This window comes from Dendrobates tinctorius, unplaced genomic scaffold (assembly GCF_039654945.1).
Source record: "Dendrobates tinctorius isolate UK_male_01 unplaced genomic scaffold, ASM3965494v1 ptg000086l, whole genome shotgun sequence".
NCBI lineage: Eukaryota > Metazoa > Chordata > Amphibia > Anura > Dendrobatidae > Dendrobates > Dendrobates tinctorius.
This window is the reverse complement of record NW_027361754.1, coordinates 1,965,907-1,984,216: the sequence shown is the minus strand read 5'-3', so window position 1 is coordinate 1,984,216 and position 18,310 is coordinate 1,965,907. Positions and strand designations below refer to the sequence as shown.

The 18,310-nt window shown below is 43.4% G+C and overlaps 1 protein-coding gene across 1 annotated transcript in view; it reads left to right on the top strand.

The window, feature by feature from the left end:
• Nucleotides 1–1,211: 1,211 nt before the first annotated feature.
• The window catches only part of ESAM (endothelial cell adhesion molecule), a 71,473-nt gene continuing 54,374 nt past the window's right edge, over nt 1,212–18,310 (top strand). The window contains 3 exon segments of the mRNA XM_073584878.1: nt 1,212–1,232; nt 1,235–1,258; nt 1,261–1,360. Of these exon segments, the coding sequence (XP_073440979.1) occupies nt 1,212–1,232; nt 1,235–1,258; nt 1,261–1,360 (145 nt within the window).

Here is an 18,310-nt window from a genome sequence, read left to right as displayed (position 1 = left end):
TCTTCTCTGCCAGTGTTGTGTGCTCGCCCTGGTTGGACAGTCTCTCCCCTCCAGTGTTGGGTGCTCTCCCTGGTGGCACAGTCTCTCCCCTCCAGTGCTAGGTGCTCTCCCTGGTGGCACAGTCTCTCCCCTCCAGTGCTGGGTGCTCTCCCTGGTGGCACAGTCTCTCCCCTCCAGTGCTGGGTGCTCGCCCTGGTGGCACAGTCTCTTTTCTGCCAGTGCTGTGTGCTCGCCCTGGTGGCACAGTCACTCCCCTCCAGTGCTGGGTGCTCTCCCTGGTGGCACAGTCTCTCCCCTCCAGGGCTGTGTGCTCGCCCTGGTGGCACAGTCTCTTTTCTGCCAGTGCTGTGTGCTCGCCCTGGTGGCACAATCTCTCCCCTCCAGTGCTGGGTGCTCTCCCTAGTGGCACAGTCTCTCCCCTCCAGTGCTGTGTGCTCGCCCTGGTGGCACAGTCTCTTCTCTGCCAGTGCTGGGTGCTCTCCCTGGTGGCACAGTCTCTCCCCTCCAGTGCTGGGTGCTCTCCCTGGTGGCACAGTCTCTCCCCTCCAGTGCTGGGTGCTTTCCCTGGTGGCACAGTCTCTCCCCTCCAGTGCTAGGTGCTCTCCCTGGTGGCACAGTCTCTCCCCTCAGTGCTGGGTGCTCTCCCTGGTAGCACAGTCTCTTCTCTGCCAGTGCTGGGTGCTCTCCCTGGTGGCACTGTCTCTTCCCTCCAGTGCTGGGTGCTCTCCCTGGTGGCACAGTCTCTTCTCTGCCAGTGTTGTGTGCTCGCCCTGGTTGGACAGTCTCTCCCCTCCAGTGCTAGGTGCTCTCCCTGGTGGCACAGTCTCTCCCCTCCAGTGCTGGGTGCTCTTCCTGGTGGCACAGTCTCTCCCCTCCAGTGCTGTCTCCCCTCCAGTGCTGGGTGCTCTTCCTGGTGGCACAGTCTCTTCTCTGCCAGTGCTGGGTGCTCTCCCTGGTGGCACAGTCCCTCCCCTCCAGTGCTGGGTGCTCTCCCTGGTGGCACAGTCTCTCCCCTCCAGTGCTGTCTCCCCTCCAGTGCTGGGTGCTCTCCCTGGTGGCACAGTCTCTTCTCTGCCAGTGCTGGGTGCTCTCCCTGGTGGCACAGTCTGGGTGCAGTTCGCTGCCGGTGACAGTCTCTGGGTGTGACTTTGTCAGGAGCTGTCACTTGCTGCAGGTGTCCCCTTCCTCCTCCGCCCCCTGCCCCACTTCGGATGTTATTACATTACAGCAGCTGTGCAAGGACAAGACTAAATCAATTCTCAGGAGCGCAGAGAGCGCAGGATCTCCGGCATCATGAGGATTAGATGGGGATCGTGGAGGCGCTGGCTGGGGGTCCTGGGGGCCCTGCACCTGCTCATGGGTGAGTCACCTCCATCATGTGCAGCGACTACTGTCATTAGTGATGGGATCTGTGAGCTCACCTGCCTGCAGGGAGTGGGGATCCATCAGCAGTGGGATCCACATTAATCCTACTTCATACTGATGGGATCTGTTACTTCTGTGCTTACTGCTAGTCTTATGTGATGAGATCTGACCGTGGCAGCAACCTGTGGATCTGCAACTGTTATGAAACTACAACTCTCAGCATGCTCTGACATTGCAGCCGGGGGTGGTAACTCCACAGTAAAGAGCCACAGATGTGATAATGCAGATATGACTGTTATAAGGAGATGGTGCTGATTATGGGGCCAAGTATCCTGTACTATCACACCTAATATCTCTTATGTACAGTGTATACAGGTGGTCATGTACTGTATGTATAGTGTATAGGCATATACTAATGTCGTGTATGTGCAGTATATGGTAATAATGTCATTTATGTATAGTGTATATTGGTGACGACCTCTAAGGATAGTAAATATAGTAAGTTATATTGTGTAGTTTATAATATTGTCCTGTGTGTGTATGTATATATATATATATATATACAGCAAAGAATCTCAATGTGAACACACCCTAAGAAGCTTTCAAAATAAGAAGAGTAAATAGTTTATTTTTATCAACTAGAAAATTGTACAGTGAATGAACAAAAGTGAAATGTAAATCCTATCAGTATCTGGTGACCACCCTTCACCTCCATCATCAGTATCTGGTGACCACCCTTCACCTCCATCATCAGTATCTGGTGACCACCCGTCACCTCCATCATCAGTATCTGGTGACCACCCTTCACCTCCATCATCAGTATCTGGTGACCACCCGTCACCTCCATCATCAGTATCTGGTGACCACCCTTCACCTCCATCATCAGTATCTGGTGACCACCCTTCACCTTCATCATCAGTATCTGGTGACCACCCTTCACCTTCATCATCAGTATCTGGTGACCACCCTTCACCTTCATCATCAGTATCTGGTGACCACCCTTCACCTCCATCATCAGTATATGGTGATTGCCCGTCGCCTCCATCATCTGTATCTGGTGGCCACCTGTCATCTCAATCACTTCTCATCACTTATATACAGGTTATGGAGGATCTCAGCAGGAGGTTGTTCCAAACATTTTGGAGAACTGCCCGCAGATCTTCTGTGTATGAGGTTTGTGCGGATCCTTCTGTCTCTTCATGTGATCCCAGACAGATGGAATAATGTGAGATCAGGGCTCTGTAGGGCCGGATCATCACCCCCAGGATTCCTCGTTCTTAATAAGATTGGCTGGATGTTGGGAGTCGTCCGACTGCAGAATAAATTTGAAGCCAATCAGACGTCTCCTGATGGCATTACATGATGGCGAAGTATCTGCCGGGATTTCTCAGCATTGGGGACACCATTAATTTTGAACACATTCTCAACTCCATTGGTTGAAATGCATCTGCAAACTTATAGGACCCTCCACCATGGTTCACTACTCCTACAGACCCTCATTATTGTGCCGCTCTCCAGCCCTTCAAAAACAAACTACTTCTGCTACAGCTGAATACTTCACATTTTACTCCTCAGTCCAGAGACCTGCTGACATTTGTTCTGCACCGTGGTCCCTATCTTTTTGTGTATAGTTGAGGCAGTTCCCTTGTTTCAATGTCGTACTCATGGTTTTTGGCTGCAATTCTTCCATGAAGATGACTTCTCTGAGCAGTAGATGGTGCAGCTGGTCTCAATGGTCGCTGCCAGTTCTGAGCTGATGGCACTGCTGGACATCTGATTTTCATAGGGAAGAAAATGTCTTTTATCTGCTGCACTAACTTTCCTTGGCCAACCAATGTGTCGACAGTTGTCAATGTGGCCTATTTGAAGGTGCTTGTTCAAAAGAGCTTGAATATCTCCTCTTGAAACCCCAGTCTCCTGTGACATCTTTGCCTGGGAGAGACCTTGCTGATGCTGTATAACTACTTGATGTCTTGTTGCTGTGCTCAATATGTGGCATGTAACTGTCTTCCACAACTCTCCTTTGTAGGAGAATATGGCTGCTCCTCATCCAGTTTCAAGCCTCCTAACCAACTGTTTCTGTTAATGATTGCGCTTCAACCTACATAAGAAAATGATTCTCCCATGTTTAGCTAAATTGGTTACTCATACACCAGACTATAATCCTACAAAATCCTTAAAAATTAATATGGAAGCAAGATCTGCATGTATGGTATGTACCAAGCATGTACAGTACATTCTGATGGTGTCCTGTGTATAGTATATACTGATGGAGTCCTGTGTGCATAGTATAAACTGATGGCGTCCTGTATGTATAGTATATACTGATGGCATCCTGTATGTATAGTATATACTGATGATGTCCTGTATGTATAGCATATAGTGATGAAGTCCTGTGTGTATAGTATATACTGATGGTGTCCTGTGTGTATAGTATATACTGATGGTGTCCTGTGTGTATAGTATATAATAATGGTGTCCTGTATATATAGTATATACTGATGACGTCCTGTGTGTATAGTATATACTGATGGTGTCCTGTGTGTATAGTATATAATAATGGTGTCCTGTATATATAGTATACACTGATGGCGTTCTGTGTGTATAGTATATACTGATGGTGTCCTGTATATATAGCATATAGTGATGGAGTCCTGTGTATATAGTATATACTAATGGCGTCCTGTGTGTATAGTATATACTGATGGTGTCCTGTGTGTATAGTATATACTGATAGTGTCCTGTGTGTATAGTATATACTGATGGTGTCCTGTGTGTATAGTATATAATAATGGTGTCCTGTATATATAGTATATACTGATGACGTCCTGTGTGTATAGTATAAACTGATGGTGTCCTGTGTGTATAGTAAACACTGATGGCGTTCTGTGTGTATAGTATATACTGATAGTGTCCTGTGTATATAGTATATACTGATGGTGTCCTGTATATATAGTGTATACAGATGGTATCCTGTGTGTATAGTATATACTGATGGTGTCCTGTGTGTATAGTATATACTGATGGTGCCCTGTGTGTATAGTATATACTGATGGTGTCCTGTGTGTATAGTATATACTGATGGGGTCCTGTGTGTATAGTATATACTGATGGTGTCCTGTATATATAGCATATAGTGATGAAGTCCTGTGTGTATAGTATATAATGATGGTGTCCTGTGTGTATAGTATATACTGATGGCGTCCTGTGTGTATAGTATATACTGATGGTGTCCTGTGTGTATAGGTTATACTGATGGTGTCCTGTGTGTATAGGACTTCTATGGCCCCCACCCTGGATCTGCCCCATGCCCCTCATCCACCTTCCCTATGCCATGGACTTCTATAGCCCCACCCTGGATCTGCCCCATCCCCCATCTACCTTCCCTATGCCATGGACTTCTATAGCCCCACCCTGGATCTGCCCCCATCCACCTTTCCTACAGCCCCTACCCAACATCCCTACAGTCCCTATCCCTATTCCCTTTTGTACATTTGCTTTGGCAAGACTAATGTGTATTTAGTCCTGCCAATAAAGCTTCTTTGAATCTTGAATCTTGTATATACTGATGGTGTCCTGTGTGTATAGTATATACTGATGGTGTCCTGTGTGTATAGTATATACTGATGGTGTCCTGTGTGTATAGTATATACTGATGGTGTCCTGTGTGTATAGTATATACTGATGGTGCCCTGTGTGTATAGTATATACTGATGGCGTTCTGTATATATAGCATATACTGATGGTGTCCTGTGTGTATAATATATACTGATGGTGTCCTGTGTGTGTAGTATATACTGATGGTGTCCTGTGTGTATAGTATATACTGATGGTGCCCTGTATGTATAGTATATGCTGATGGTGTCCTGTGTGTATTGTATATACTGATGGTGTCCTGTGTGCGTAGTGTATACTGATGGTGTCCTGTGTGTATAGTATATACTGATGGTGCCCTGTGTGTATAGTATATACTGATGGTGTCCTGTGTGTATAGTATATACTGATGGCGTCCTGTGTGTATAGTATATACTGATGGTGTCCTGTGTGTAGTATATACTGATGGTGCCCTGTGTGTATAGTATATACTGATGGTGCCCTGTGTGTATAGTATATACTGATGGTGTCCTGTGTGTATAGTATATACTGATGGAGTCCTGTGTGTATAGTATATACTGATGGCGTCCTGTGTGTATAGTATATACTGATGGTGCCCTGTGTGTATAGTATATACTGATGGCGTTCTGTATATATAGCATATACTGATGGTGTCCTGTGTGTATAATATATACTGATGGTGTCCTGTGTGTGTAGTATATACTGATGGTGCCCTGTGTGTATAGTATATACTGATGGTGTCCTGTGTGTATAGTATATACTGATGGTGCCCTGTGTGTATAGTATATACTGATGGTGTCCTGTGTATGTAGTATATACTGATGGCGTTCTGTATATATAGCATATAGTGATGGTATCCTGTGTGTATAGTATATACTGATGGCGTCCTGTGTGTATAGTATATACTGATGGTGTCCTGTGTGTATAGTATATACTGATGGTGTCCTGTGTGTATAGTATATACTGATGGTGTCCTGTGTGTATAGTATATACTGATGGTGTCCAGTGTGTATAGTATATACTGATGGCGTCCTGTATGTATAGCATATACTGATGGCGTCCTGTGTGTATAGTATATACTGATGGTGCCCTGTGTGTATAGTATATACTGATGGTGTCCTGTGTGTATAGTATATACTGATAGTGTCCTGTGTGTATAGTATATACTGATGGTGTCCTGTGTGTATAGTATATACTGATGGCGTCCTGTATATATAGCATATAGTGATGGAGTCCTGTGTGTATAGTATATACTGATGGCGTCCTGTGTATAGTATATACTGATGGTGTCCTTTATGTATAGCATATAGTGATGGTGCCCTGTGTGTATAGTATATACTGATGGTGTCCTGTGTGTAGTATATACTGATGGCGTCCTGTGTGTATAGTATATACTGATGGCGTCCTGTGTATATAGTATATACTGATGGTGCCCTGTGTGTATAGTATATACTGATGGCGTCCTGTATATATAGCATATAGTGATGGAGTCCTGTGTGTATAGTATATACTGATGGCGTCCTGTGTATATAGTATATACTGATGGCGTCCTGTGTGTATAGTATATACTGATGGTGCCCTGTGTGTATAGTATATACTGATGGTGTCCTGTGTGTATAGTATATATTGATAGTGTCCTGTGTGTATAGTATATACTGATGGTGTCCTGTGTGTACAGTATATACTGATGGCGTCCTGTATATATAGCATATAGTTATGGAGTCCTGTGTGTATAGTATATACTGATGGCGTCCTGTGTATAGTATATACTGATGGTGTCCTTTATGTATTGCATATAGTGATGGTGCCCTGTGTGTATAGTATATACTGATGGTGTCCTGTGTGTAGTATATACTGATGGTGTCCTGTGTGTATAGTATATACTGATGGCGTCCTGTGTGTATAGTATATACTGATGGCGTCCTGTGTGTATAGTATATACTGATGGCGTCCTGTGTGTATAGTATATACTGAAGGTGTCCTGTGTATATAGTATATACTGATGGCGTCCTGTGTATATAGTATATACTGATGGTGCCCTGTGTGTATAGTATATACTGATGGTGTCCTGGGTGTATAGTGTATACTGATGGTGTCCTGTGTGTATAGTATATACTGATGGTGCCCTGTGTGTATAGTATATACTGATGGTGTCCTGTGTGTATAGTATATACTGATGGTGTCCTGTGTGTATAGTATATACTGATGGTGCCCTGTGTATATAGTATATACTGATGGTGCCCTGTGTGTATAGTATATACTGATGGTGTCCTGTGTGTATAGTATATACTGATGGTGTCCTGTGTGTATAGTATATACTGATGGTGCCCTGTGTGTATAGTATATACTGATGGTGTCCTGTGTGTATAGTATATACTGATGGTGTCCTGTGTGTATAGTATATACTGATGGTGCCCTGTGTATATAGTATATACTGATGGTGTCCTGTGTGTATAGTATATACTGATGGCGTCCTGTATATATAGCATATAGTGATGGAGTCCTGTGTGTATAGTATATACTGATGGTGCCCTGTGTGTATAGTATATACTGATGGTGTCCTGTGTGTATAGTATATGCTGATAGTGCCCTGTGTGTATAGTATATATTGATGGTGTCCTGTGTGTATAGTATATACTGATGGTGCCCTGTGTGTATAGTATATACTCATGGCGTCCTGTATATATAGCATATACTGATGGCGTCCTGTGTGTATAGTATATACTGATGGTGCCCTGTGTGTATAGTATATACTGATGGCGTCCTGTGTATATAGTATATACTGATGGCGTCCTTTGTGTATAGTATATACTGATGGTGTCCTGTGTGTATAGTATATACTGAGGGTGTCCTGTGTGTATAGTATATACTGATGTTGTCCTGTATATATAGCATATAGAGATGGCGTCCTGTGTGTATAGTATATACTGATGGCGTCCTGTGTGTATAGTATATACTGATGGCGTCCTGTGTGTATAGTATATACTGATGGCGTCCTGTGTATATAGTATATACTGATGGCGTCCTGTGTGTATAGTACATATAGCCCCTTCCCAACATCCCTACAGTCCCTATCCATATTCCCTTCTGTACACCTGCTCTGGCAAAACTAATGTGTATTTAGTCCTGCCAATAAAGCTTCTTTGAATCTTGAATCCTGTATATACTGATGGCGTCCTGTGTATATAGTATATACTGATGGTGTCCTGTGTGTATAGTATATACTGATGGTGTCCTGTGTGTATAGTATATACTGATGGTGCCCTGTGTATATAGTATATACTGATGGTGTCCTGTGTGTATAGTATATACTGATGGCGTCCTGTATATATAGCATATAGTGATGGAGTCCTGTGTGTATAGTATATACTGATGGTGCCCTGTGTGTATAGTATATACTGATGGTGTCCTGTGTGTATAGTATATACTGATGGTGTCCTTTGTGTATAGTATATACTGAAGGTGTCCTGTGTGTATAGTATATACTGATGGCGTCCTGTGTGTATAGTATATACTGATGGTGCCCTGTGTGTATAGTATATACTGATGGTGTCCTGTGTGTATAGTATATACTGATGGTGTCCTGTGTGTATAGTATATACTGATGGTGCCCTGTGTGTATAGTATATACTGATGGTGTCCTGTGTGTAGTATATACTGATGGTGTCCTGTGTGTATAGTATATACTGATGGTGCCCTGTGTATATAGTATATACTGATGGTGTCCTGTGTGTATAGTATATACTGATGGCGTCCTGTATATATAGCATATAGTGATGAAGTCCTGTGTGTATAGTATATACTGATGGTGTCCTGTGTGTATAGTATATACTGATGGTGTCCTGTGTGTATAGTATATACTGATGGTGCCCTGTGTATATAGTATATACTGATGGTGTCCTGTGTGTATAGTATATACTGATGGCGTCCTGTATATATAGCATATAGTGATGGTGTCCTGTGTGTATAGTATATACTGATGGTGCCCTGTGTATATAGTATATACTGATGGTGCCCTGTGTGTATAGTATATACTGATGGTGTCCTGTGTGTATAGTATATACTGATGGTGTCCTTTGTGTATAGTATATACTGAAGGTGTCCTGTGTGTATAGTATATACTGATGGTGCCCTGTGTGTATAGTATATACTGATGGTGTCCTGTGTGTATAGTATATACTGATGGTGTCCTGTGTGTATAGTATATACTGATGGTGCCCTGTGTGTATAGTATATACTGATGGTGCCCTGTGTGTATAGTATATACTGATGGTGTCCTGTGTGTATAGTATATACTGATGGTGTCCTGTGTGTATAGTATATACTGATGGTGCCCTGTGTGTATAGTATATACTGATGGTGTCCTGTGTGTATAGTATATACTGATGGTGTCCTGTGTGTATAGTATATACTGATGGTGCCCTGTGTATATAGTATATACTGATGGTGTCCTGTGTGTATAGTATATACTGATGGCGTCCTGTATATATAGCATATAGTGATGGAGTCCTGTGTGTATAGTATATACTGATGGTGCCCTGTGTGTATAGTATATACTGATGGTGTCCTGTGTGTACTATATACTGATGGTGTCCTGTGTGTAGTATATACTGATGGTGTCCTGTGTGTATAGTATATACTGATGGTGTCCTGTGTGTATAGTATATACTGATGGCGTCCTGTATATATAGCATATAGTGATGAAGTCCTGTGTGTATAGTATATACTGATGGTGTCCTGTGTGTATAGTATATACTGATGGCGTCCTGTATATATAGCATATAGTGATGAAGTCCTGTGTGTATAGTATATACTGATGGTGTCCTGTGTGTATAGTATATACTGATGGTGTCCTGTGTGTATAGTATATACTGATGGCGTCCTGTATATATAGCATATAGTGATGGAGTCCTGTGTGTATAGTATATACTGATGGTGCCCTGTGTGTATAGTATATACTGATGGTGTCCTGTGTGTAGTATATACTGATGGTGTCCTGTGTGTAGTATATACTGATGGTGCCCTGTGTATATAGTATATACTGATGGTGTCCTGTGTGTATAGTATATACTGATGGCGTCCTGTGTGTATAGTATATACTGATGGTGCCCTGTGTGTATAGTATATACTGATGGTGCCCTGTGTGTATAGTGTATACTGATGGTGCCCTGTGTGTATAGTATATACTGATGGTGTCCTGTGTGTATAGTATATACTGATGGTGTCCTGTGTATATAGTATATACTGATGGTGTCCTGTGTGTATAGTATATACTGATGGTGTCCTGTATATATAGCATATAGTGATGGAGTCCTGTGTGTATAGTATATACTGATGGTGCCCTGTGTGTATAGTATATACTGATGGTGTCCTGTGTGTAGTATATACTGATGGTGTCCTGTGTGTAGTATATACTGATGGTGCCCTGTGTGTATAGTATATACTGATGGTGCCCTGTGTGTAGTATATACTGATGGTGCCCTGTGTGTATAGTATATACTGATGGTGCCCTGTGTGTATAGTATATACTGATGGTGCCCTGTGTGTATAGTATATACTGATGGTGTCCTGTGTGTATAGTATATACTGATGGTGTCCTGTGTGTATAGTATATACTGATGGTGCCCTGTGTGTATAGTATATACTGATGGTGTCCTGTGTGTATAGTATATACTGATGGTGTCCTGTGTGTATAGTATATACTGATGGTGCCCTGTGTATATAGTATATACTGATGGTGTCCTGTGTGTATAGTATATACTGATGGCGTCCTGTATATATAGCATATAGTGATGGAGTCCTGTGTGTATAGTATATACTGATGGTGCCCTGTGTGTATAGTATATACTGATGGTGTCCTGTGTGTAGTATATACTGATGGTGTCCTGTGTGTAGTATATACTGATGGTGCCCTGTGTATATAGTATATACTGATGGTGTCCTGTGTGTATAGTATATACTGATGGCGTCCTGTGTGTATAGTATATACTGATGGTGCCCTGTGTGTATAGTATATACTGATGGTGCCCTGTGTGTATAGTATATACTGATGGTGCCCTGTGTGTATAGTATATACTGATGGTGTCCTGTGTGTATAGTATATACTGATGGTGTCCTGTGTATATAGTATATACTGATGGTGTCCTGTGTGTATAGTATATACTGATGGTGTCCTGTATATATAGCATATAGTGATGGAGTCCTGTGTGTATAGTATATACTGATGGTGCCCTGTGTGTATAGTATATACTGATGGTGTCCTGTGTGTAGTATATACTGATGGTGTCCTGTGTGTAGTATATACTGATGGTGCCCTGTGTGTATAGTATATACTGATGGTGCCCTGTGTGTATAGTATATACTGATGGTGCCCTGTGTGTATAGTATATACTGATGGTGTCCTGTGTGTATAGTATATACTGATGGTGTCCTGTGTGTATAGTATATACTGATGGTGTCCTGTGTGTATAGTATATACTGATGGCGTCCTGTATATATAGCATATAGTGATGAAGTCCTGTGTGTATAGTATATACTGATGGTGACCTGTGTGTATAGTATATACTGATGGTGTCCTGTGTGTATAGTATATACTGATGGCGTCCTGTATATATAGCATATAGTGATGAAGTCCTGTGTGTATAGTATATACTGATGGTGTCCTGTGTGTATAGTATATACTGATGGTGTCCTGTGTATATAGTATATACTGATGGTGCCCTGTGTATATAGTATATACTGATGGTGCCCTGTGTGTATAGTATATACTGATGGTGTCCTGTGTGTATAGTATATACTGATGGTGTCCTGTGTGTATAGTATATACTGATGGTGTCCTGTGTGTATAGTATATACTGATGGTGTCCTGTGTGTATAGTATATACTGATGGTGCCCTGTGTATATAGTATATACTGATGGTGTCCTGTGTGTATAGTATATACTGATGGCGTCCTGTATATATAGCATATAGTGATGGAGTCCTGTGTGTATAGTATATACTGATGGTGTCCTGTGTGTATAGTATATACTGATGGTGCCCTGTGTGTATAGTATATACTGATGGTGTCCTGTGTGTATAGTATATACTGATGGTGTCCTGTGTGTAGTATATACTGATGGTGCCCTGTGTGTATAGTATATACTGATGGCGTCCTGTGTGTAGTATATACTGATGGTGTCCTGTGTGTAGTATATACTGATGGTGCCCTGTGTGTATAGTATATACTGATGGTGTCCTGTGTGTAGTTTATACTGATGGTGTCCTGTGTGTAGTATATACTGATGGTGCCCTGTGTATATAGTATATACTGATGGTGTCCTGTGTGTATAGTATATACTGATGGCGTCCTGTATATATAGCATATAGTGATGAAGTCCTGTGTGTAGTATATACTGATGGTGCCCTGTGTGTATAGTATATACTGATGGTGTCCTGTGTGTATAGTATATACTGATGGTGTCCTGTGTGTATAGTATATACTGATGGTGTCCTGTGTGTATAGTATATACTGATGGTGTCCTGTGTGTATAGTATATACTGATGGTGTCCTGTGTGTAGTATATACTGATGGCGTCCTGTGTGTATAGTATATACTGATGGTGTCCTGTGTGCGTAGTGTATACTGATGGTGTCCTGTGTGTATAGTATATACTGATGGTGCCCTGTGTGTATAGTATATACTGATGGTGTCCTGTGTGTATAGTATATACTGATGGCGTCCTGTGTGTATAGTATATACTGATGGTGTCCTGTGTATATAGTATATACTGATGGTGTCCTGTGTGTATAGTATATACTGATGGTGTCCTGTATATATAGCATATAGTGATGGAGTCCTGTGTGTATAGTATATACTGATGGTGCCCTGTGTGTATAGTATATACTGATGGTGTCCTGTGTGTAGTATATACTGATGGTGTCCTGTGTGTAGTATATACTGATGGTGCCCTGTGTGTATAGTATATACTGATGGTGCCCTGTGTGTATAGTATATACTGATGGTGCCCTGTGTGTATAGTATATACTGATGGTGTCCTGTGTGTATAGTATATACTGATGGTGTCCTGTGTGTATAGTATATACTGATGGTGTCCTGTGTGTATAGTATATACTGATGGCGTCCTGTATATATAGCATATAGTGATGAAGTCCTGTGTGTATAGTATATACTGATGGTGACCTGTGTGTATAGTATATACTGATGGTGTCCTGTGTGTATAGTATATACTGATGGCGTCCTGTATATATAGCATATAGTGATGAAGTCCTGTGTGTATAGTATATACTGATGGTGTCCTGTGTGTATAGTATATACTGATGGTGTCCTGTGTATATAGTATATACTGATGGTGCCCTGTGTATATACACTCACTGGCCACTTTATTAGGTACACCATGCTAGTAAGGGGTTGGACCCCCTTTTGCCTTCAGAACTGCCTCAATTCTTCGTGGCAGAGATTCAACAAGGTGCTGGAAGCATTCCTCAGAGATTTTGGACCATATTGACATGATGGCATCACACAGTTGGCGCAGATTTGTCGGCTGCACATCCCTGATGCGAATCTCCCGTTCCACCACATCCCAAAGATGCTCTATTGGATTGAGATCTGGTGACTGAGGAGGCCATTTGAGTACAGTGAACTCATTGTCATGTTCAAGAAACCAATCTGAGATGATTCGAGCTTTATGACATGGCGCATTATCCTGCTGAAAGTAGCCATCAGATGTTGGGTACATTGTGGTCATAAAGGGATGGACATGGTCAGCAACAATACTCAGGTAGGCTGTGGCGTTGCAACGATGCTCAATTGGTACCAAGGGGCCCAAAGAGTGCCCAGAAAAAATTCCCCACACCATGACACCACCACCACCAGCCTGAACCGTTGATACAAGGCAGGATGGATCCATGCTTTCATGTTGTTTACGCCAAATTCTGACCCTACCATCCGAATGTCGCAGCAGAAATCGAGACTCATCAGACCAGGCAACGTTTTTCCAATCTTCTACTGTCCAATTTCGATGAGCTTGTGCAAATTGTAGCCTCAGTTTCCTGTTCTTAGCTGAGAGGAGTGGTACCCAGTGTGGTCTTCTGCTGCTGTAGCCCATCTGCCTCAAAGTTCGACGCACTGTGCGTTCAGAGATGCTCTTCTGCCTACCTTGGTTGTAACGGGTGGCAATTTGAGTCACTGTTGCCTTTCTATCAGCTCGAACCAGTCTGCCCATTCTCCTCTGACCTCTGGCATCAACATGGCATTTCCGGCCACAGAACTGCCGCTCACTGGATTTTTTTTCTTTTTCGGACCATTCTCTGTAAACCCTAGAGATGGTTGTGCGTGAAAATCCCAGTAGATCAGCAGTTTCTGAAATTCTCAGACCAGCCCTTCTGGCACCAACAATCATGCCACGTTCAAAGGCACTCAAATCACCTTTCTTCCCCATACTGATGCTTGGTTTGAACTGCAGGAGATTGTCTTGACCATGTCTACATGCCTAAATGCACTGAGTTGCCGCCATGTGATTGGCTGATTAGAAATTAAGTCTTAACACACAGTTGGACAGGTGTACCTAATAAAGTGGCCAGTGAGTGTAGTATATACTGATGGTGCCCTGTGTGTATAGTATATACTGATGGTGTCCTGTGTGTATAGTATATACTGATGGTGTCCTGTGTGTATAGTATATACTGATGGTGTCCTGTGTGTATAGTATATACTGATGGTGTCCTGTGTGTATAGTATATACTGATGGTGTCCTGTGTGTATAGTATATACTGATGGTGCCCTGTGTGTATAGTATATACTGATGGTGTCCTGTGTGTATAGTATATACTGATGGCGTCCTGTATATATAGCATATAGTGATGGAGTCCTGTGTGTATAGTATATACTGATGGTGTCCTGTGTGTATAGTATATACTGATGGTGCCCTGTGTGTATAGTATATACTGATGGTGTCCTGTGTGTATAGTATATACTGATGGTGTCCTGTGTGTAGTATATACTGATGGTGCCCTGTGTGTATAGTATATACTGATGGCGTCCTGTGTGTAGTATATACTGATGGTGTCCTGTGTGTAGTATATACTGATGGTGCCCTGTGTGTATAGTATATACTGATGGTGTCCTGTGTGTATAGTATATACTGATGGTGTCCTGTGTGTAGTATATACTGATGGTGCCCTGTGTGTATAGTATATACTGATGGCGTCCTGTATGTAGTATATACTGATGGTGTCCTGTGTATAGTATATACTGATGGTGTCCTGTGTGTAGTTTATACTGATGGTGTCCTGTGTGTAGTATATACTGATGGTGCCCTGTGTATATAGTATATACTGATGGTGTCCTGTGTGTATAGTATATACTGATGGTGTCCTGTGTGTATAGTATATACTGATGGTGTCCTGTGTGTATAGTATATACTGATGGTGTCCTGTGTGTATAGTATATACTGATGGTGCCCTGTGTGTATAGTATATACTGATGGTGTCCTGTGTGTATAGTATATACTGATGGTGCCCTGTGTGTATAGTATATACTGATGGTGTCCTGTGTGTAGTTTATACTGATGGTGTCCTGTGTGTAGTATATACTGATGGTGCCCTGTGTATATAGTATATACTGATGGTGTCCTGTGTGTATAGTATATACTGATGGTGTCCTGTGTGTATAGTATATACTGATGGTGTCCTGTGTGTATAGTATATACTGATGGTGTCCTGTGTGTATAGTATATACTGATGGTGTCCTGTGTGTATAGTATATACTGATGGTGCCCTGTGTGTAGTTTATACTGATGGTGTCCTGTGTGTAGTATATACTGATGGTGCCCTGTGTATAGTATATACTGATGGTGTCCTGTGTGTATAGTATATACTGATGGTGTCCTGTGTGTATAGTATATACTGATGGTGTCCTGTGTGTATAGTATATACTGATGATCTGTTGCAGGCTGCGGGGACTCGTTGTAGTGATTTGTCTGGGGATCAGAGGGGATCAGGCGGATCTTGTCCTGAGAGGATTTTAGGATCTATTCCTAGTCACAGTTCGTTGGGTCTTTCCGTGTATAATCCTCTGTGATGAGTCCTGACCCATAATAATCAAGTGTGATGATACAGAGGATGATCCGCGGCGGGGGCTTCTAGGAATCAGATAGTGATCAGACCCTCTATAGACAGCGGCGTCCTGTGCGCAGTCACTGGTCTTTCTGGGCTTTCACTTCCTCTGGTTCAGGTTCTCCATTTGCTTTCCAGGAAAGTCACTTTTTTCTTTCCGTATCTGACAATCGTCCTGATAACGTTTCCTGTAGTGATACATTGTAACAAACCTCACACCAGTGTCAGCTGGACATCACCCTGTGAACAATAATGCGCAGTATTTCCCGCCACTGACAGCAAGCAGAGATCTGACATTGAAGCCCCAGGCTCCAGTGTTCATTACGGTGGCACCTCAGGTTTAACCCTTCACTGCCTGAAAAAGAACTATATTTTGCAGCTGATTGGGCGCGTTCTCTGTGCTGGAGCCGCACCACTCACTACCTCTGCTTGCTGTCTGTGAGTAGAGTTCTCTGACCTTTTCTGTGGATCTATCTGTGGAAACATTGACGCTGATTTACATGATTCTGGAGCGTCATGTCCGCAGCTGCAGATCCGTGACTATCGTCTTGTTGGCGCCACATAAATTATTTACTGACGTTTATAGCCAGCAATAACTGTTCATTAACTGCTTCACTGGAGAGGTGACGGTGTGCCCAGTGCTGTACACTGGTGATCTGAAGTCATGGCGACGGTGTGCATAGTGCTGTACGCTGGTGATCTGTAGTAATCATGACAGTGTGCTCAGTGCTGTATACTGGTGATCTGAATACATAGTGACAGTGTTCTCAGTGCCGTACGCTGGTGATCTATAGTCATGGTGACGGTGTGCTTAGTGCTGTACCCCGGAGAGCTGTAGTCATGGTGACGTTCTCAGTGCTGTACGCCAGTGATCTGTAGTCATCATGACAGTGTGCTCAGTGCTGTACACTGGTGATCTGATGACATGGTGACAGTGTTCTCAGTGCTGTACGCTGGCGATCTGTAGTCATGGTGGCGGTGTGCTCAGTGCTGTACACTGGAGAGCTGTAGTCATGGTGACGGTGTTCTCAGTGCTGTACGCTGGTGATCTGAAGACATGGTGACGGTGTTCTCAGTGCTGTACGCTGGTGATCTGTAGTCATGGTGACGGTGTTCTCAGTGCTGTACACTGGTGATCTGAAGACATGGTGACGGTGTTCTCAGTGCTGTACGCTGGTGATCTGTAGTCATGGTGACGGTGTTCTCAGTGCTGTACGCTGGTGATCTGTAGTCATGGTGATGGTGTGCTGAGTGCTGTACACTGGTGATCTGTAGTCATGGTGATGGTGTGCTGAGTGCTGTACACGGGTGATCTGTAGTCATGGTGATGGTTTTCTCAGTGCTGTACGCTCGTGATCTGTAGTCATGGTGTCGGTGTGCTCAGTGGTGTACGCTGGTGATCTGTAGTCATGGTGATGGTGTGCTGTACACTGGTGATCTGTAGTCATGGTGATGGTGTGCTGACCGCTGTACACTGGTGATCTGTAGTCATGGTGACGGTGTGCTGAGTGCTGTACACGGGTGATCTGTAGTCATGGTGACGGTGTTCTCAGTGCTGTACGCAGGTGATCTGTAGCCATGGTGACGGTGTGCTGAGTGCTGTACACGGGTGATCTGTAGTCATGGTGACGGTGTTCTCAGTGCTGTACGCTGGTGATCTGTAGTCATGGTGATGGTGTGCTGAGTGCTATACATTGGTGATCTGTAGTCATGGTTATGGTGAGCTGAGCGCTATACACTGGTGATCTGTAGCCATGGTGACGGTGTGCTGAGTGCTGTACATGGGTGATCTGTAGTCATGGTGATGGTGTGCTGAGTGCTGTACGCTGGTGATCTGTAGTCATGGTGACGGTGTGCTGAGTGCTGTACACGGGTGATCTGTAGTCATGGTGACGGTGTTCTCAGTGCTGTACGCAGGTGATCTGTAGTCATGGTGTCAGTGTGCTCAGTGGTGTACGCTGATATCACACCTGCTGCCTCCGTATTTCCTCTTCTTCATATCTTACGTGATGCTAATACCCCACCTATTTCGAGTCTCTAGTGGGTGTGTAGGGCGTGCCGCGTGCGCCCCTGTTGCGCCCTGTGATGGGGGTCCTCCTGTTTCCTGCTCTCTGGGAACAGCCGTGTGCTCTGCTCTCAGTAAGTAATCAGAAGTCAGGAGATAAATCCAGGAGGGAATTTGATTAAAGTCTTGAGTCTCCAACGTCAGTGTCCGC